The sequence below is a fragment of the Phaethon aethereus genome (assembly GCF_964289735.1).
Source record: "Phaethon aethereus genome assembly, chromosome: 11".
In the NCBI taxonomy this organism is placed as follows: Eukaryota; Metazoa; Chordata; class Aves; order Phaethontiformes; family Phaethontidae; genus Phaethon; species Phaethon aethereus.
This window is the reverse complement of record NC_138587.1, coordinates 6,165,298-6,186,009: the sequence shown is the minus strand read 5'-3', so window position 1 is coordinate 6,186,009 and position 20,712 is coordinate 6,165,298. Positions and strand designations below refer to the sequence as shown.

The 20,712-nt window shown below is 41.9% G+C and overlaps 1 protein-coding gene across 6 annotated transcripts in view; it reads left to right on the top strand.

Annotated features, from left to right (window-relative positions):
* The window catches only part of MITF (melanocyte inducing transcription factor), a gene marked incomplete at its 5' end in the record, with an annotated part of 109,607 nt that overhangs the window by 71,898 nt on the left and 16,997 nt on the right, over nucleotides 1-20,712 (top strand). For 3 of the 6 annotated variants that reach the window (XM_082004424.1, XM_082004423.1, XM_082004425.1), the window contains 3 exons: nucleotides 16,885-17,112; nucleotides 18,238-18,321; nucleotides 19,733-19,828. In XM_082004424.1, coding sequence (XP_081860550.1) covers nucleotides 16,885-17,112; nucleotides 18,238-18,321; nucleotides 19,733-19,828 — 408 coding nt within the window. Of the gene's footprint in view, nucleotides 1-15,710; nucleotides 15,744-16,884; nucleotides 17,113-18,237; nucleotides 18,322-19,732; nucleotides 19,829-20,712 lie in introns of those variants that run through there. The other 3 variants (XM_082004427.1, XM_082004426.1, XM_082004428.1) reach the window with 2 other exon arrangements.

Below are 20,712 nucleotides of genomic sequence, written 5' to 3'. Positions count from 1 at the left end.
AAACCACTGTTTCGAAAAGCTGTTCTTATGTCTTAGGCCATGTACTCCTTGTATCTGTCTATCCATCTATCTATCCGTCTATCTATCCTCTCCTTTTGAACATGGCAAAAAGCGTCAGCTGCGGATGCTGAACGTACAGCGGTGTTGGGAGCCGTCGCTGGAGCTGAGCTTGCAGACTCGGCAGCCGTCAGGCACCCAGGCCAGACCGTTTAAAGATGCTTAAGGGTTCATTGCTGCAAGCTCCAGAAAATCCTAAGAGTGAGTTTCAGAGTATTTTCCCCTCCCTGTCTAACACCGGCTTTTCCTTTTCGTTCCTAGTTACAATGAAGGGACTTGCCAGTAAACTGTTACATTCAATACCACAACCAGCATATTTTAACCAGAAGTTATTCTGACCTGGAATCAAAATTAGTTTATTAATTTGAGAGGAGGCTTGTATGTCAAGGGAGGTGAATCAAAGCTTCAGGCTTCCTTCTCAAAAATCACCAGGAAATTCCTGGTTGAAACAATCAAAATTCAGTTTATGGTTGGCTATGAATTAAAACCTCCTGTCCTTTTCAGAGGAAAATGGTCGCCTGTTTAGACGGCTAATGGCAAGTCTCTTTTTTTAAAAAATACTCCCTTCCTTGAAAAGAACCTGTTTCAAGATTGAGCCTATCTGCTTCTGCCAGGTCTTTATAAGGTCCTGTCTAGGACCTGTAGGCAGCACACTAAAACTTGTCTTTAAGAGGGTTTCTACTAGCTACCTAAGGCTGTGACTTCTCTCTGGTTTTGTTTTTTCTTTAGAGTGGTGTGGGGGGGGGCTTGTTTCTTCTGGGTTTTGGTTTCTCATCCTGTCTAGAAGGTGTGATGTTCTCAGGAAAGACTTATTCCAATTTATCCTTACCAGTGATCCAGAGAGCTGTTGTCCTTAACCAGCATCGCTGTCCCAATAGCAGCTGTACCGATAAACCTGCTTTTGGTGAGACAGCTTGTTTTTGCTGGCGGGACGGAGCTGCTTTTGGTGCTGCTGCAGCCTCATACAAAGTGGGGCTGTTCTGCTGAAGCCATGTTAGCATTTCAGGAACTGCTTTAAAGTTAATTCCCTCCGTGTTAAAGTAATGCTTTAAAGATAATTCTTGTCTTGTTAAACAGAAAATTCAGAGAAGTGAGACTTCTGTTTAAAAAAAAAAAAAAAAAAAGACAGCAATCATCTATATTATCATAACTTACTAATTGAAAAGTCATCCTTTGACCAGTCTAATACTAATTTACTGTAGTATTAATTTGACTATTTTACAATTCTGCTTCATGACTCCCACCAAAACTATACTTTTCTGAAATTCCATGATAGCTTGGGTCTCAAAGAAACAGTTTGTTCAGGGAAGGAGTAAAATGACCTTGGATGAGTCAGCACTTGTGTGTAGCAATAGTAAGCTTTCTATCCTCTTTGCTTTCTAAAAGGAAATGAATTCTGGACCACAGGCACCATTCATTGCATGGCAGTTAATGGGCTCCATTCACATGAAAGTTCATGTATTCCTTAAGGGTGCAGCCCTGTATGGTTTGCTGTGTAAAAGGAAAAATAGTATTTAATCATGTTACTGTGGCTTTTCAAAAGAGTTTATCCTTTTCTAATATACATTGGCTTTTTGAGGAAAGAAAAGTGGTGCCTTCTGGTCTAGAGTGCTGCCTATTCAATGTGGCTGCTCTATGCAAAGTGCTGCTTCCCATATGGGTCACTGTTCAGAATTGCCTTCTGCCTTTCCCTGCGGTGTTCGATGGAAGTATCGAGGAAGAAGCTTCCAGCCACGGCTTCTGCCAGTTCCCAGGACTTATCCTTAGAAAACCCTTTTCTCTGAACTTGCACCTACCCCAAGAAAATTTATTAATTCTATTTATCCGCTGTGATTAAAGGTGGTAGGCTGCGAGGACTGAGTCAGTTCTTGATGGCTCTGTGTGATCTGAGCATACAGTGTCTAGACGCTCCGCTTTCGATGCGGAGTGAGGAATGTGCTGACTGCTGCAGGACCCAGGGAGTAATGACAGGTAACTATTAGAGGAACACAGTTAATCCGGCTTTGCATTTTCTTCTCCTACACAGCTGTTGCTACCAGCTGTATATAAGCAATAGGCCACCAGATGGGGTAAGGCAGAAGCAGCTTTGGCTGTTACTCATTCAATTCCTGATTTGTGCCCACTTCTATTCTTTGGGTATGGTCCCACGACACACCGACTGCGGCAGCAAAGGTGGCTGATGCCCCCGTGGTTGCGCCAATATGTGCGTTTGTGGGGCCACACTAGAAATGATGTGGGACTAGGGGGGCGGTTTGAGATTTTAAAGAAGGCCTGGTTTTGGAAAGGTGACTTTTTTTCTCTTTTGTTAATTTTCTTTAAATCAGCATAGTGGTTTCGATTGCCGGGGGCAGTGTAGCCCTGTAAACAGCTGTACGTGCGTAACGGAGGGTAAGAGCAGTGAGCTGATGCAGTAGGGCAAGAACAAGCAGCTGGACATCAGCGCCGACACCTTCTCCGGCCAGCTCTGCCTCCAGCGTGGAGCAGGAGAGCGCTTTTGAAGTGAATTCCCAGTTGCCCCCACTTACTACATGGTAGCTTATTTTTGCTCGATGCTGTTGATGAGTACTAATTAGATTCATGTCGGAGGAAATGAAACGAAAATACCGCGTGTTCTCCAGCCACTGCTGGGAGCCCAGTCTGCGAGGGCAGACTAGAGCTGGTCTGACATCAACGGCTTGAAATGCATATAGTGTTCTGAACCGTTCCCCTGCGGGGTCCCGCGTCCTGCGCCGCGCTGCCTGGGGCTGTGCGGCTAGCGGCGGTGTCCGCGGGACTGGCTGCAACTATTGCCTGCCATTGTCAAAACCCAGCTGTTTGCTGTCGTGGATGTACTGCCATCTCCTCTGGCTCCTAGCAGACATTAAAAAACGCCAAACTCTTACGTTTCCTGTGTTACAACTTTATTTCATTTAAAATAAACTCTGCTCAGTGTGAGTTTATTTGCATTTTTGAAGCATTAAGATCTCTCAAAATGTTTATTCCGCCCTGTAAAGTAGTGATATGCTGAAATGGGTTTATACTTGAGGTTTAGAAAAGGGTGAGGAAGATGGGGACGATCGAGTTAGGATCTAGTTAATCTGCATCTAATCTCTAATTACATTCTTTTAACTCTAGCATCTGGTTGCCTTGAATTGTATTGTGTTCCCATACTATTTTTTGGGTAACTAAAACTTTGTGTATGTTACCAATCAGTGATGAAAGGTACGTTGTAAAATACATGTCATGTTGTTTGTATTTTTTCAGTGTAAAAGGAGAGGTGTGATATTTTTTTTTTAAACATAGAGAAATATGGCTTTAATGGAAGATACTATGCCGCTTTCCCCTTGTGAACGTATTTCTGTTCTTGTAATAGCATTTGAAGGGTTACATTAGTGTGGGTCAAGTGTGGTTTAAAATAGGATTCTTCTGAGACCAAGCCTGGAGGCCCTGAATTTCTTTCTCAAAAGACATTTTGATCTGACAAAACTATTACTTCTGAATTTCTTGGCAATTCTTATTTGCAACTAACCTTTGGAGAACGAGAATGATAACACACACTCTTTGTGTTTTGTGAAAGTGCCTCTCCTGGTGAGTTGCTGGCTTGTGCTTTTTTGAAGTTCAGATGAAACCACTGAAAGGAGTTTTCTGTAAGCTGTTTGGGAAGGTGGAATTTGTCTGGTGTCATGTCATAAAATACGATTCCAATCCTGTAGAAAGAGCCCTAACCCCAGCCTTGGTAGGACTGCGTGCCATGGAGAATCAGGAGGCTGTAGCCCCTTGCAGGCTGGAGGTCTTATTTGTGCTCACGTGCTGAAAAAGCTGCTGTGCCAGGCTGTATGTGTGTATGCTGGACGAGCATCACAGCGGAAGTTTAGACTAGTTTTTATGTAACCTATTTTTCCGTCTTTAAAGGAACATGCTTGTGCAGGATCTGTTGAAGTAATGATTCTGAGTGCAGGTTTTTGTTACAACTGCAATATAAACAGGGCTACTGACAGCTAACTCACTTTTTGTCAAACATTTCAGCGGTTCAGGTGATGGTCCTGCCAGCGCCCCATCCTCTGGCCTGATCAAGGGTCATTTATGTGGACAGGAGCTTCTCGTTTCACAGTGTAACTAATTATTTGCCTACCATATGTGAAATAACATGAGGAGAAGGGTTTTCAACAGCTCATCTCTGGAAGACATGGAGGGGCAGGTGTGGGGAAGGTTACAAAAATGGCCGAGAGGCTGGACGTTGTTTTTGTAAGTATAAAATAGATCATGATGCTATGTTTCTATGTACGGAAGGCCTGAGATCTTAAAAGGGCTGAAATGTTGGCATCCTTGTTAAATAAATGAGCCGATGCTAGTCCTGTTTTTTCTGGGAGCCAGATGATAGCTACTGTCTGACTGTTGTGGGAATAAGATCATGGGGTGTTGAGGTGAGGTCATGCAACCTAATGGCTATTTGCCTTAAATATGTCTTTGTGTTACAGAAGTATTATGGCAACATTCTTTTAGCTAAGAAATAACTAAAACACTTAAGTTTCATTGTGGTTTCTGGGTTTAAAATTAGAGTGGAGTACGCATACTTAATTTCTTACTGTTGTTACCTTTAATGTCTTGCGGCTACTGTGATGTCTGCTGTAGCACCTACTTGGTAAGTGAGATGTCAGGAATAAAAGATGTAATGTTGCCTAATGGAAGTGTCAGACATTAGCACTCCACTCCCTAGGAAGAGCCACCACCTTTCAGAAGTAACCCTGGCACTGTTGGCTTTCAGTTCTGATGGTCTATGCCATCAATTTGGCCCCAGGGTTAATTCTCCTCTAGAGCAGTGGCTCGCCACCCTGTACAAGGAATGTACCCACCTTTGTGGCTTGCCAAAGTCCCCCCAAAAATTCAAATTCTGGTATTTAGCAGAATGCTTCAGATCATAGCCAGTTGAGTTTGCATGAAGGTGACTTGGATTATCTTACATTAGCAAACATGATGATCAAGCACTCTGAGGTACTGAAACTGTTTTATTATAACTCAGTAGGTTTTAATACAGTCATAAATAACATCACAGCTCATTGAGCAGAAGGATAAAAATCAAGGAGTTCGGTGGTAAGCCAGCTTGCATTTCCTTCACTTAAATGAAGTCAGTAATTTATTATTTTAGGCTGTGTCTAATGTTCGTATTAGTAGTGTGAATAAAATGGATGCATCTAGACTGCTTTATTCTTCTGCTTATTCAAGCCTTCCGTATTGGGGCTGACATGAGACATCATCAGCTGTAGGCAAAGTGGTGTAGAGCCTGGCTAAGTCTTTCTAATTCTTTATTAACTGTGACATGTAGAAGCTCAGGGCATGTTAACAGCGTAAAACCGTTTTGAATTAACAAAATCTTCATTGTCTTGCTAACTTCTCCTGGCGCTGTGCATTTGTTGTAAAGCAGATAGCCTCAAAACAGGCGTGTTCCAGAACAAGTGTCCTTTGTGCTGTAGCTAGTGTGTTGCCAAGTGGTTTGTTAAAATAAATGGTCCTTTCGAAATTATTTTCACTCTTATTTTTGGATGCTTCTTTAAAAGTTTCGGTAGCAAGGCTTTTCACTAGATGCACAGGCCAAGCTGTTCCAGCACTCACGGCGTGGCACTGGTTGGGTTTGGTGTATTTGTTTTATGTTTTCACATTTGGGTCGCGATTAGTGGTATGTTCTTGATATGTACATTGTAAGTGACCTTGAGAGCTCTCTGCCAACCTCGGAGTCCCCATGTAATTATGTGAACAATGAGTGTAGCAGTCTTTCACCTAGATCATTTTTAGACAAGTATGCAACAAGTGCAGATGTCTTTAGACAAGTATGCAACAAGATGTAGAGGTTGGACTAGATGACCTTTAAAGAACCCTTCCAACCCAAACTATTCTATGATTCTGTGATGTCCTTCTGATAGGCAGTGTGCCTCCAAAGTGGGGAGGTTTTTTCCCTTGAATATAATAATCTAAGAGTTGCATTTGAGTTTACAAATAGCTTTTATTTAAAAAAGAGAAGGATACAACTGTTTCTGTCTGTGGCTTTTGGGTGTTTGATATATTTTGATCTAGTGCCATCTTTACATCTCTCTCCCTATCTTGTGTTTCAGTGCTGAATGTTGAAATTTTGTAAATAAATATTTCAGTAGCCCACAGGCAATGTTCTGAACACCAATTCTTTCTCACAAGCTAGCATTGTGGATTTGAAAGACTTTTAAATCAAACTCACTTCTCGCCTAGCCCCGAAGTGCTGAGGATTACATTCCTCAACATTTGAAGTTATCTTGGCTCAAAACTGTGTCTCTCATGCTATAAAATTGAGCAACCTTTCACAAACCTCAGAGTGACAAATAAGACCAGTGTTGAGGGTATGGGTTTTTAAAATTTATGAAAGTAACGGGTTGGATTTTTTTCCCTTTCTTATACTTTTTATTTACAATTTGGGCAAAATAGCCTATTTTAGCTTAAATTTCACTTGTGAAAAGTCAGTGGTGTATGACACACATTAAGACAAGTCCATGCAGGGGCAAAGTAGATTTTCTGCATTAAAATCTGCTTTTGATATGCAGACTTGAAGCTTCTTGAATTTTGTTTGTTAGAGTCTGCACAAGCAAACAACCTGTCCCATTCTATGTGTGGATAACTCCACGTCACTAGGAAGTTGGTAATAAGGATTTTTATTTTAAAGGCAGCCTGTGCTGCCTCTCCTTCTGTTTTAAGCTTACCTCTGGTTACTTTTTACTCAGCATCTTGTGTAAAACTGATTTCTGTTTTCTCCTTTGTTCATTTTCTACAAAATGTGCCATAGTTTTACCCAGTCTTCTCTGCATTCTTCACATTTGTCAAATGAGCAACCTGAGCAAAAGCAGGTGTGGAGAAGGATGCCTCTTCTCACCTGTGGAAACCACCTCCTCAGGGCATTGCAGGACTTGAGGAAGAACTCGTGCTCCTCCTCTTGTATAGCAAAGTGCATGCTCGGGTATGGGCTCTAGAAATACACCCAGAATCTCTAAATCCTTTGCACATGTGAAAGGTTGATGTGATTTAAGTAGTAGTCTGACCTGTCAAGGTCCTGCTGGGGAGAAGGGTCGGTATTCTGCAGCTCTTCCCTGCCATGGGAAATGCAGTTGAGCGAAGTCATTAAGAAACCAGTTTTTCCAGCAGGTTTGCAGTGAACCAGAGACCTGGAAGTGGAATACTCTGTCGTGCAGGTCTAGTAGGGGTTACTGAGGGCTGGAATGGTGGCGGGATTAGTAACCCCTGTGAAATGTAACTGATAGTCTTGCTCAGGCTCTAAATATGTGACTGCAAGTCAAAGCTGGCACTGGGTAACACCGTGCTTGGCAACCTTAGGAGGAAGATAAGGTTGGACAAATACTTCTACCTCTCTAAAGTGACTCTTTCAAGTCAATAGTGAGCTGTGTTAGAGTGGTCTGGTAAATCTTGTGTTGGTGTTGCTTGGGCTGTCGGAAGGGCGGAGGATTGTGCTTGGGCTACGAAAGGCTTTGCAAGGGGAAGCTGGGAGCAGAGGTGGCTTCAGACCGCCTGTACTGGCTTTGGGGTCTCGGGCAGCTGAAATGTCTGTAGTCCTATGACTCTGCTTCCTTTTGAGTTCACCTCTCTACGCCAGGTCTTGCAAGAGCGCTTTTGGAAGCAACTTTATGTCTGTCTTTGACAGTTCCTGTAAGGAGGAGTCATTCGTGTCTTACTGTGAGCAATTTCAAGCCGTCTAGTGCTGATGAAAGTGCTGCCCACCATCCTTCTGAGAGAGGAGGATGGCAGAAGTGGACGTAAATATGAGGTGCTTGAATTAAGCTTTTTACCGTGGCAGTACCATAATTCAAACTTGCCTGTCAGATGCAGTTGCGTGGCTGATGTTGTTGCCTGTTAGTCATAAAATATTTACGCTCTGAAGCACCTCGGGTAGGTGAAATCATAGCAAAAGATTTGTGCCTGACATTTTATGGAGTCAATTATTTGTCTGTCCTAAAATGTTGCGATGCTTTTTGGTATCCTCTCAGCAGCTGTATAAAAGTAAAAATTTATGGCATGTGTCTGAGAAAGTAAACAGCTGAAATGCTGGTTTCCTAAAAAAAAAATGCAGGACTTCAAAGGACTGAACCCTGTCTGAAAGCGACACTTGTGGAATGGCAGCTAGCATGCCACTAACCTGCAAATTACATCAATTCCTGTCGCCTTAAGCAAATTTGGCTAACCTCTCTTTAATTTCTCTATATACTGTTGTCATGTGCTTCTATAGCTAAAGCACATTTTTTAAATACTAATCCACAAAAACTTTGTTCTTTTTGTCTGCTTCATGTCTTTCGCTTGGATGAAAAGTCATGTTATACAGAGGAATTTTTGGTGATGGGCAAAACAACCCCGCGTTGTATAAATGATGTTCATTCTGTACAATGTGCCTTTTCTTTTCCATAACTATTTGTGCTTGAAGATGACTGTTGGATTCACTTAGACTGCAATCATGATGCCAGATCTTAAATAACTTTCTCGTACCTGCCTTGGTTTTCAAGTTGAGAGGCTTTTTTGGATGAATTAAGTAACTAGGGAGCTTCATTGTGCTAACTGATGTCGTTTCCTTGCATTGGCTATGTCCTAAGGTAAAATACTGGAATCGACTCATCCTGCCTGTCATTCCCCAGTCAATACAAGTAACACTTCACCTTTTTCCTGTTCTTGGGCTTTCTGGTCAGTGTTCTTCTGGCCTCTCTTCCTGGGTTATAGACTAAAAGAAAGGGGAAAAATATGGTCTAGCAAAGAGGAAGGGAAGGGGAAGGGAGAAGGGCAGCTGGAAAAGTTACTGAATAGGTTTATCTGGCCCTGTGGGGAATGATCTGTCACAACCCAGTCAACTTAATTTGGATTACATTTGAGGTAGCTGTTGAAATGAGGAAAGGTTGCAGAAAGCAAGAGGACTGAACTTCTCATGTGAAGCTACTTCAGGGCACTGACATCCGTAGGGGGAAAAATGCGATGCTGTTGCTTAATGTTTGAATGCAGCATGTGGGAAAGTGTCTTTGGAGAATGAGTTAAACCACTGTCTGGATGGCTATTTGGATTGCTCTGAGCTGGGTTGTAGAAGGGTTCTTCCCGGCATTGCAGTGAAACCCATGATCAATATTTTAATAATTTTTAAAAGTTTTTTATGGTCTTTAGGATTTTCAGACTTAGTGGATCAAGCTGTCGTGAATATGACTTGCAGAGTCTTGAACCTGGATTAGAAAACTTCAGGAGAATAAATCACTCTTAATGTAAGAGGCACTAATTGATTATCTTTCTCAGATGTCATTCTCCTCGGGTTGTTTTTTTTCCTAGCCTGAAAGGATAGACACCTATTTATACAGCTTTCTGTTTTTATTCAAAGTCATAGAAAACAGTTTGTTGCTGGTACTGTTGTTTTTTTTTTATCCTTAAAGTGATGGGTGGAAGCGGCTTTAAAAAGTAGCTTTGAAGCCCTGGACTAGCATGTTGAACAGGCTTTCTGCTGCAGTGGACCCAACTGAAGCCTGTAGCCCTTGCAAAACACTTCAGTGGATGTGGTTTTGTATCGTTTTTCTTTGGATGCCATTAATTGTTAAATGACACAGAATTTTAACCTTTCTTAAAAATCCCATGACATTTAGCTGTCTAAGCAACAAAAAGTTCTATTGAACTGAGAAAACTGACCAAAAAGTATTTTATTTGTAATTATAAACTGTAAGTCCTAAGGCAATTTACTTGAAACAAATGGTCTTTTTAATTAAAAAAAAAAAAGTGGGAGTGAGTGGAAAAGCCTTATTCTGCCTTGGTTAGCTGTCCTCTGTAAATCTCTGGTATGTCCCTGTGCTCAAGCCTGTATCTACTTAAATGAAGCATTAAGTGGCTTGGCTTTACTTTCACAGGAAGGTTCAGGGACGTTTTTGGTGAGAAGAATCTCCTTCTGTGTGGTTTGGGGAACGGGGATATGCTCCTTCCCAGCTCGTGGGGGCTGGAGGAGCAGGGCAGCCCAGAGCTGCTGGCGCCGTGATGGCCTTTCGTCACTTGTGTTGCACCAACGGAGTATTTGGGGCATCTTCAGCTTTGCGTGCACAGGCGTGAGGTCTCCGCTGCTTAACTCCATGTCCTGGTTCTTAGCAATTCGCTTTTTGTTAGGAGATGGGTGTTGTGTCCCGTAAGCTTAAATGGGAGGAGGAGAGCAGGGGAAGCTGTTTTGGCTGCACAGATGGCTCCTGTCTGAGCATCTAGGCCTGAGCGAGGCAGAGGCTGAGCATGGCGCAGGCTCTGGGCAGGACCTATGGTGAGTCCCTGGCACAGGGGTGGCATGGGGCTTTGGAGTGGTGGTGGCCTTTGCCAGAGCGGGTGAGAGAGATGGGAGTGGGATATCTGCCTTGAAAAGAAGGGGAGATGAAAAGTCGGGAAGACCAAGAGGTGGTGAAGGAAGGCCTTGTGCCAGGAGACAGCTGAGCCTGGGGGGTGAGGAGACCTGTGCTGGCAGGGCTTCCTGGGGTGGGACATGATCCGTGTCCTCAGGGTGGACAGGTCTTGCTCGGGCATTTGGGTTTCAAGTGTGGCTTAGTTCAGAACGGGCTTTGTTCTCCTCAAATCCGTTTAATGTTTTCTTCCTGATGTTTTTTTCTACTTGGCCTGGTTGCTTTTTTTCCCACTTCATGCAAATGTTGCGAGAACATGAGTAAACCAGAAGTCTGGATATGTGGAAAAGTTTTGGCGATGAAATTGCACGTTAAATTGTTCAATAGTTACAGGAAAGATGCAAGTGAGTAAAACTACTATTAAATGCTTTAGGGTTTTATAACTTTGGTGTTTTGTGGGGTTTTTTTGGTTGTTTTTTGTTTGTTTTTTAAAAATAATGCAGCACCTAAGGATGTTCATACAAAACTATTCTGTGATCACACTGAAATAGATAATTTTCCCCATATTTCTCCCTGGATGGTAAGAAAATTTGAAAACAGTGATGCTTGGAGATGTGGCAAGTAACACATTGTGATTTAAGTCGTAACTGTAGATGGCAAAACCAATAAGCAGTGTTCCGCCTTGAAGAAATACTCGTAACACAAGATACGCTGGGTTTGTGCTTGCTTCCTGCAGTTGCCCATTTCAAAGAAATCAAAGCCATAAGAATATAAGTAACACAGGCCAACTAACTTAGCCTAGTTACCTTCATCCAGAAGTACTGGTGGGTCAAAGCTTGATCATACAGTTATTAATCAACTTCCAACTACGGTTGGACTCTCCGATCTAAAGGTCTTTTCCAACCTAAATGATTCTATGATGCTACAAACTTGCAGTTTTCCTGGAGGATGATTGGTAGTAAAGCCACACAGCTAATTGCTGTTCTTTATTCTGGTATAAGTTCCCTGTTATTTTAATCATGAGCCATTTAGTTGCTGGATTACACTGTGCAAAATGCGTTGGCCAAGCCAATAGGTTTCCCTGCCCCCGTGCCTGCCCAAGAGTCAACCCTCCCGTAGGCCTCTACACAAGGGATTCGGTCCATGCATACCCGCTGGGCGTGGGGTGTATTGCTGTTGCCATGTAGCACTGTTCCAAGTTCTTGCCATCATTAGCAAGTTATTGGTAAATTAAGTCTGAGTGATTCCCAGAAGACCTGACAGAAGGCGCAAGTATCGGAAGTATTGTTTCAGTTGCTTGTGTTGGCTTCATACAGAGGAACTATTTGAGCCGTATGCTTTGTGCTTAAGCACGCAGCTGCTCTTTGTGTTTAAATTCCTGAGCCCCTCATCACCTGAACAGGAAACATTTTGAGTTTTTCAAAATGAAGGAAGTATGTGGGTCTGCTCAGGAGTCTTGTCACTGATGTGTAGTACAATATAAGGATTTTGAAGAATGTAGTCTGAAGTACACCTAAAATTCCCCCTGATATGGTGTGTATGCTTAAAGCTAATGAAAGCCATTGATTAAATGTTTGCTTGATTGATGCTAGATACAAGGGCTGGGAAGAATCTGTTCTACACATATGGGTTATTACTATTGTTTCTGTGATGTGGAAGAAAATAGGCAGCTTCTCAGGAACTGTTTTTCCCCTACTCAGATACTTGAATTGAATGCATGCGCTGGAATTACCAGTCAGATGTCGAGATTAGTGAAGGTATGAGAAAGCCTTTCCCCTGCTTGAGAGAATGTTTTTCTCCAGGGTACTCCAAAGAGCGAGGACAAGTGTTGAGTAATCGGCGTGGCTCTATCCAAAACGTTTCCAGCCCAGCTCAGCCTTTTAGTGCCTAAGCTGGGTTACATATGGGTACAGTCAAATTGACTTCTTTATACTGCTTTTCTCAGTGCTTCAGCTCAAGAAGCAGCTCACTAGCTCAGTGTCAGCATGGCAAGAATGGATGGAGCTTGAATTGCTGTCCTGTGACAGTCATGGTGCAGGAGTATCTGATGCAGTGACAGTTCTAACTGTGCATGGAGCCAGCCCATGGACATAGTGGAGAGGCTGCTGAGCTCCCATTGGAGGCTGTTCTAGCATGAAACAAGTTCTGGGCCTCTACTTCTGAGGCAGTGTTACTCTGTATTACCCATGTAAGCATAACCTTGATAACCAAGCATATTGAAAACGCACCTGAATATAAATTGAAAGTACAGACTTCTTCCAGGTTGTTTCTTTTCTGAGTCCAGGCTGTAGGCTGCCACTTGGCCATCCTTCATCATTGTAGCCAAATTCTTCTATTACTATAGTGTGAAAAATTTAGCTCGTTTTGCCACCTTGTCTTAAATAATTTCCAAAGTTCTGCAGATGATACTTCCATTACTTCTTGCTTGCCAATAAACAATAAAAACCAATAGTCTACTCAGTTTAGTAATGTTACAGCAAAGCTTGGGTTGAGATTCCTGGTGATGGTTGGAGATCCAGAGGATTCTGTTTCAAGTTGTTCCATTTTTCTTGCATGTTCCCATTCAGACGCATTCCTTGGGGACTGTGTCCAAAGCAATAAATTGACGTCTTGCACTTTGTGTCTCATGAATTTGGAAGAACAACAAGAACTATTCTTCACCCCCAAGGCAAGAAGGGTCTGAGGACCAAAATTAGATCTTAATTGTCAAAGCTTTTATTCATGGTCTCAAATTCAGGGTAGTGGAATTTGGTTTTGGGGTTTGTTTTGCAGCTCTTTGCTTGTGAGAGATTTTGTCAGAAAGTAACACTGCTTTATGGCTTATCTACAGGCTGACCGTGACTGGTACGTCTTGGGACATTTGCCCAAGTAGGCACATTTGGGCTCTCTTTGATGTAGAGACTGCAGAAAAGGATGTTCTAGGCCAAAGACAGAGTTAGTCTCAACAAAAAGCACTGAGTTCATAAAGGTAGTCCCCACCAGATTTCAATGATGAAACTCAGAAGGCAGCTCAAGAGGGCATTAAGTGACACAGTGAAGTTGAAGTTTCTCACGTGCCTTCTCTGTAGCATGTCCTGTCCAAGAAGGAATGTGTGAAGCTGTTTCCATCCTCTGGGATCACCTGTCCTCATTGCACTGACATGCAGGGTGGGAAGAGTTATGTCACATTCTCCTCCATTTGGAGAATAATTGTGTATTCTTGTATTCAAATGTGAAGGTATATTTGACCAGCTGTGGATTAAAAGGAAATGTCCAGCCCCCGATCCTCTCCTTTGCATCATTTTGGAGCAATTTAATGACAGGAAAGGCAGTTCTCTGTGGTCTTCAGTTCACTACTGGACTTGTCTGAGAAGGTGACACATCCTTGGAGAACTGTGCATATCTAGTGTATAATGAATATGTTTTTTCTGGTAGGTTTTTTCTGTAAAGGCAATAGAGCATCTTCTCTGCTGCCACCGATTTGAAGCCCAGACACCTGACAGTAAAAGAATTTCCTCAGAGTCACTTGTTGCCCCTGTGTAGCAAGAGTTGACTCTACATGAAAAGAGGGTCTACGGAGTAACTCTGTTCAGAATGCTTCCAGATGGATGTATCTCTTTCTGTGAGGTGAAGTGACTAAAAGTCTCGGAGAATAGTTCCACTTCTGTGTTATGTTGAAACCTGCAATTTAAAAGTTTGAGAAAGAATGCAGCTCCTTTATTTAAGGTTCACATCCTCTCGTCTTCCCTGGCATACTGAGGGCAGCACAGCCCATTTAAAAAAAAAAAAAAAAAAAAAATTATGGAGTAGCAAAATAACACAAAGTATTCTAATGTAGGAAAATACAACAAAATCTTTGGGGAAGTATGTTCTTGTGAAATAAGTACATGTTTTGCCGACAAAAGTCCTGTCATTAGGCAGTGTGTGTTTCAGAACTTGACATGTAGTGGAGTCAGTTCAGTGTATTGGTATATATTACAAATAATATGATAGTTGATGATGCACAGTTAACCTGTGGATCTTGGAATTTTGCTGGTCCCTCTCCTGGGAGCATGGAGGGTGAGTTGGAGATGGGTGCAGAGGCTTTGTTCCATCCCGTCCCCCTGGCATGGTCGAGGGAGAGCAGCCGTGGTATCTGATGCCCGTGGAGGAAAAGGAATGTGCAAATTCTGTGAGACAAGTAGGGCTTGTTTTTAAAATAAAGATAAGTTGTTCAAAGTTAAGTTTTACGAAAATAACTCGTTTACTGATAACTTTATCTACTTGGAAGATGAAAATTTAAGTGAAAAATAGACTTATCTGGGTAGCGTAACTCTTACCACTGGTGATAGGAAAATTGATAATGCGGTTTGGGACTGACAAAGCAAGTGCTGTACTTACCGCAGCAGACTTCTGTATTATGTTGTCTTGCGATTTAGTGCCACAAAGCAGATTAAAGTCGCTGGAAACTGTCTTAAGTGTGCTTCCCTTTGCAGCAGAGACTTTGGAAAATAATGCACGTTGAGCCGCTTTTGATGCCTGTGCTTGAGTACAAGCTTTTTTCAAGGAGTTGGGTAGAAAGAAAAAGTAAGTTCGGAAGGCGTAGGGACTGTGCGCAGTACCATGATTGCGTACAAGTGCAGGTAAGTGCACCTGGGACCCAACCATTCCTGAGCTGGAAAGCCTTTTCCAGCTGTAGGCTGGGGCTCTGAAGCAGCAGGGAGGCTGAGGACACGGTAGCGCATTTTCAATTCCTTGTGTTCAGCTGCAGGTCCTGGGTGGGTTGGTGGCTGCGTGGGCATGGCGGTGGACTGCTGCGCCTGGAAGCTGAAGCTTCTGCGTAGCCGCATGGGTTTATCCAGCGCACCCCACTGCCAGGGGATATGTGTTGGGCTCTTAGGGCATTTGTTCAGTTATTTCTTACTCTGTACTTAAAAACTTCTAACCTTACTGCTAAAGAAGAATACCATTGTCTATTAGTACGACTGGAACGAAAGATGAATAGAAAGTTAGCCTTGAGCGAACTGTCAATCTGACTTTGATAGCTCATTGCTTAAAAGGTCCTTTTATGTTTATGAAAAAGCATGACGTCAAAGCCAGGGAAAAAAAATAATACCAATACTTAGGGCTAAACTTGCATAGCTTCCAAGAAGAGCCCCTGTGTGAACTGTTTGTTTCTCTACATGCGTGGCTAATTAGCGTAGGTTACTATAAGTCTGAGCGGTGGTGTTCAAGTTTCTTCTGCTGTTTTGGGGTAGGTTGTTTATGGTGCTTCCATATGTGAATCCCTCAAACTGGAGTAGCGTAGAGCAAAGGATATTGCAGTCGCTTCTCTCACAGCCTATAAGTAATATGCTGGAAATGCTTGAGTATAATCATTATCAGGTGAGTTGTTATTGCAGACTTATTTTAAAACCTGTTGCTAAGAAGGCTTACGGTATACAGGAAATCCTTTTCCACTGGTATCTAGTATGCTTTATTTAATTTCTTCCACAAAAATAAGTGGGGTAATACATGGTCACTTGCAATAGCAAAAGTCACTTTAATGGAACTGTTTTAAAACAAAAAAAAACTTATCAGAGTATTATTATTTTTTGTTTTGTTTTCTACCTTCCCGTAAAAAACATTAATGATCAAAGAAAGGTGACAAAGAGTTTCTGGGATATAGTGAAAATTTTGCATGGAAAAAAATTGCCTGCCTTCTCTTGCTTCTTTAGGGTGCGCGAGAATAGTTTAGTATGAGGTTTTTCATATTTTGTATATAAAAAAAATTTAAGTACTGAAAAGCTTATCTTAAATACAAAAATAGCTGTTGCTGAAGACAGTGATTGATCTGAACTGAAACACTTCTTTTCTTGTATCGTATTTACATAATGTGTTTATAAACAGACTGTCTTAATTGTATATGATTTAGGCCATATATCTGAGATGTAAATAATTTGCAGGCAAAAAAATGGTGTATTCCTTTCTTTCAAACAATGTATCACTTAAAAAAAAAAAAAAAAAAAAAAAGAAAAAAAAAAGAACACCCCCCCCCCCCCCCCCCCGAAAACCTGGAACAACAACAAACCTTTTGATCTTTCTGTTACTTGATGTCTGATAAAGGATAGCAATCCATACTACTTGGTTTTAATTGGTAGCTACTAATAAGTGAAATTAATCTTCATATTTTAGTGAAAACTAAATGTCATGTAGCTGAAGGTCTGAATGGAGAGCCGTCTGTTCTGGAGTATCTGTATGGACTGGAAAACTTGGTCCTAAGGGAGAAATCACATGTTGTAGAAAAATACATGGAACTTCTTGGTTTACTGTTAATAAGTCAGTTATTGAAACACTAGCTTTTAAACTGATTTCTTGCCATCAAATGTGAATTAGTGAAGCGCTGTTGACTTCCATGGAGCGGCACATGTTTGTACTTTAAGTCAAATGCTTAGCTGGGAAGTATATGTCACAAATGTATAGCTCAAATCGATAGCATATATAATGATGTAAAACAATAAAACACTTCTTAAATTGTGTCATACAGGTGCAGACTCACCTTGAGAATCCAACCAAGTACCACATTCAGCAAGCCCAGCGGCAGCAGGTAAAGCAGTACCTCTCTACCACTCTAGCAAATAAACATGCCAACCAAGCCCTGAGCTTGCCATGTCCAAACCAGCCCGGTGACCATGTCATGCCGCCTGGAACTGGAAGCAGCGCACCCAACAGTCCAATGGCTATGCTTACCCTTAACTCCAACTGTGAGAAAGAGGTAATAAGCTCTCGCTGTGCATATTCTTCAGTAAACTGGAATTGCAATCTGCTTACTTTCTGTTTTAAAGCATATTTGCTTATTGTTAAAATGTTATGTTTATCTTCTTTTCTGAACTGTTCACTTTGAAAATGCAACTGCTACCTCTGTGTCTGCCTGATTGATATATATTTGCATAGAACATTTTGGCAAAAAAACCTGTGTCCCTCTAGCTTCCTCTTTTTTGAACTATTTTAGCTAGTTTATGCTTATTAAAACTACCTTTCCCACCCCCCCCCCCCTTGCTTGATGCATGCAGTGAATAATTGACCTTTGGAGAATACAAAGCAGTTTTTTGTAAGCTGTAACTTTATGGAATAATGTTATTTATGGCTCATTTGTGTAGAAAGGGCAAAAAGCATAGCAAAAATAACTGAGAAGCACAAAACTTTTTGAGATAGTTTCGATGTTTTTACAGTAAAATTTGAGCAAGTCTCTTGCTTAGCTGGAGGACCAGATTATTGCAGCTAATATAGTCTAAAATGCTACTGATTGCTGTTTCATGATGAGCTCAGTGCTGCAAATATAAGACTTCACTAGCCTATGCCTAGAAGTCCTTTGCAACCATGTCGTAATCTTTGCTGGCAAAAACTTCATTGGATGTTACATGTGTGCTCAGGTGCCGAAGGAAGATGATTTGAAACATGTTAACAAGTGTAAGAATCATGTCAATATTTTTGTAATATGACAAATGGGAGGCAATTGTAGAGTCCCCCATCCTCCCCACTCAAGCCTTTGTGCCGGTTTTTTAATACAGATGCACTCTGTGAGGAAAACGTTGTGTAACTTTGAGAAACGGTTATTACAGAACCTATTTTGCATATGCAAGAGAAATGACTTGTGCTCCATAGCTTCAAAAGAAATGAAAATCAAATAGTTCCATCCTGTTGTCCCAGCTGTATCCAAATCTCTTTTTTCCTCAAGATATTTACAGCTTCACTTTGCTGTGTCATCAGGCACATGTGTGCATGACACTGTTTCAATCGTGCTCTTTTTGAGACTGAGACTGTGTCATGAACTCAGATCCATGCTTTGCTTTTTCTTTTTTTTTTTTCCCCTTCTTTTTTTTCCTTTTTATTTCTGCAGGGATTTTATAAATTTGAAGAGCAAAGCAGGGTCGAGAGTGAGTGCCCGGCTCTGAATACACACTCACGAGCATCATGCATGCAGGTACTGGATGACACAGGAGCTGGAGCACAGGTCCCCTTTCTAATAAGCATGTTTCTTTGAAGTTATGTTGAAGAACGAACTTGCCCTGTAGGGTTTTTAAGAAGTTGAATATAAGGTGTATTTAAGGAACAAAACAACAACGTTGTTTGTTAGCATTGATGTCAAAAGTGCATTAAGACATCTGAAGAGGGCTAGTGCTTTCCTAGCACTGCACCGCTGTAGCAGAAGAACATATCAACCGTGCTTTAAGTTCTCACTTCAGGAAATCTTTTCTAATGCAGTTTTCCCAAGACTGCACGTGTGTGTTCTTGTCCTGATAGTTTCTAAGACCACATTTCTATGCAGATCACACGTGCATTTAAAAAATTGATACAAGAAGGTTTTAATCCATCCATGGTAATTCATCCTTAGTAGTAATCTTTTTTCTTTTTTTGTTGTTGTGTATGTGTTTTGGGGTGTTTTTGTGGTTTTTTTTGTTGTTGGCTGTTTCTGTTTGTTTTTAAACCAAGGGGTTTTTATTTCTAGTAACAAAACTTCGGATATGGGCTGTAAACTGTTAGCTCCTTTCTTACCCTCACTTCCAGTCAGTGTAATTTGTTCTGATCACACTTTCTGGACCTGATACAAAAATCCCATATACTATTGTTTCTACCATCAATGTTATGCATTGATTTTGTAGATGACTGTCATTTAAGCTCCTTTTTTATAGTGAACAAAAAGGAAATAGTCAATCCTGCAGGACAGTTTGGAGCACCTGCGCAGGTGCTTTGGAGGGCTCTGTTTCTCCTGACCATGCAGGAGCTTACGAAGGCACCTTCCAGCCCAACCCTGGAAAGAAAATGTCTTGCACCACCTAAAATCATCTCTGAGCTGTTCTTGGGTGGCCCTTCCTGGAAAGGATGTATGAGGGATTTGGATCCAACGGATTCTGTTGTCAAGGGTGGGCAACCTGTCACCCAGCAGCAAGTCTTTGCTCCCTCTCCTTCCCCTGCAGGCGTCAGGGGCTCGGGCATTACTGTCCGTACGCACGTTTTTGGCCCCACAACTAGAGGAGAGCAGGCAGTGACGCACAGGGAAGCGGGAATCATGTCGTTAGCTCCCCCAAAAAACGAGCTACGCTATCTCCTCCGCTGTTCCTGGGAGGAGCAGTGTGTCATTGGGCCGGTAGTGCAGGGTAGCTGCTGGTGGGAGGAGTGGGTTAGACCATGAAGCCTCAGCTTGGTCATGGGCTGTCTGTCGTGGCTGAATAGCAGGAGTCATGGCTGAGGGACTGGGTTTGGAGCGTGGCAAAAGCACAGAGGCTCCTCTGCCTGGGCCTGTGCTGCAGAGAGACGGTGTGTGGCTGAAGTGCTTTGTATCCAGTGGTTTTGATAACCGGTTTGTTTTTCTTTGTCTACCTCTTCCACTGCAGATGGATGATGTGATCGATGATATAATTAGTCTGGAGTCAAGTTACAATGAAGAAATCCTTGGCTTGATGGATCCAGCCCTGCAAATGGCAAATACGGTACAATGGTCTTTTCCTTCTGGTTTCCCTGTTAAGTCTAATTGTCTTCCCTTGAGAGAACGCAAAACTGTGGCATGAATTTTTTTTCCAATCGATTAAGTACTTATTGTATTGTCCCGTAAGGTGTAATTAGTTTTTCTTTGAAGAGCTTAAGGTATACAGTTGCAATGAAAAACATGAATTTGAAAACACAAGCTGGAGTCAGGTCAAGGGAATACAAAGGACAATTTTACTTTTCTTATTTCAAAGTCAAATTAGTCCATGAGAGGATTGTAACAGAGGAGTGAACTGAGCTAACAGAAGTGAGCTCATACCCACCCATATTAAAGATCATTGTGGACATTATACTTGGCTTCAGAAAGCCTAGAAGGAACCTCTGGCACCCCAGGTTCCTGTGTCTTGTCATGTTCAAGTAAGAAGTTATACACCACACTTAAGCATGTGTTAGCATCTCTGTCCAGAGACACTCTAGTTTAACTGTTAGCTCTGACATCATAGTTTTATCTTAACCTGATCTCAAATGGAGAGAAGTCCCTAGCTAGATGACAGCAAAGATGTTACAAAATTTAGGGGGAGAAAAAAACCAACCAAACAAACAACAAAAACCAATCTTCAAAAAAACCCCAAGGGGAAGGAATAAAGAAGCTTAAAAACTGAACGGGAGAAGGGGACATAGGAAGCCTGTGATGAAAGACAGGAACACAGAGGTGCGAAAGTCAGTGAGTGAGGGAAGCTGCAGGTTACCTCTGAGTAGCTGTTTGCTGGTTCACATTGCTGTGTGCATTAATATAATCATACTTCTGGCATAATCTTATTTTGATCTTTTGTGGAGGGTAGCTCCAGTGAATTTTTTTTGCCTTAGGCTTAAGTGCTGTTAGATCTGG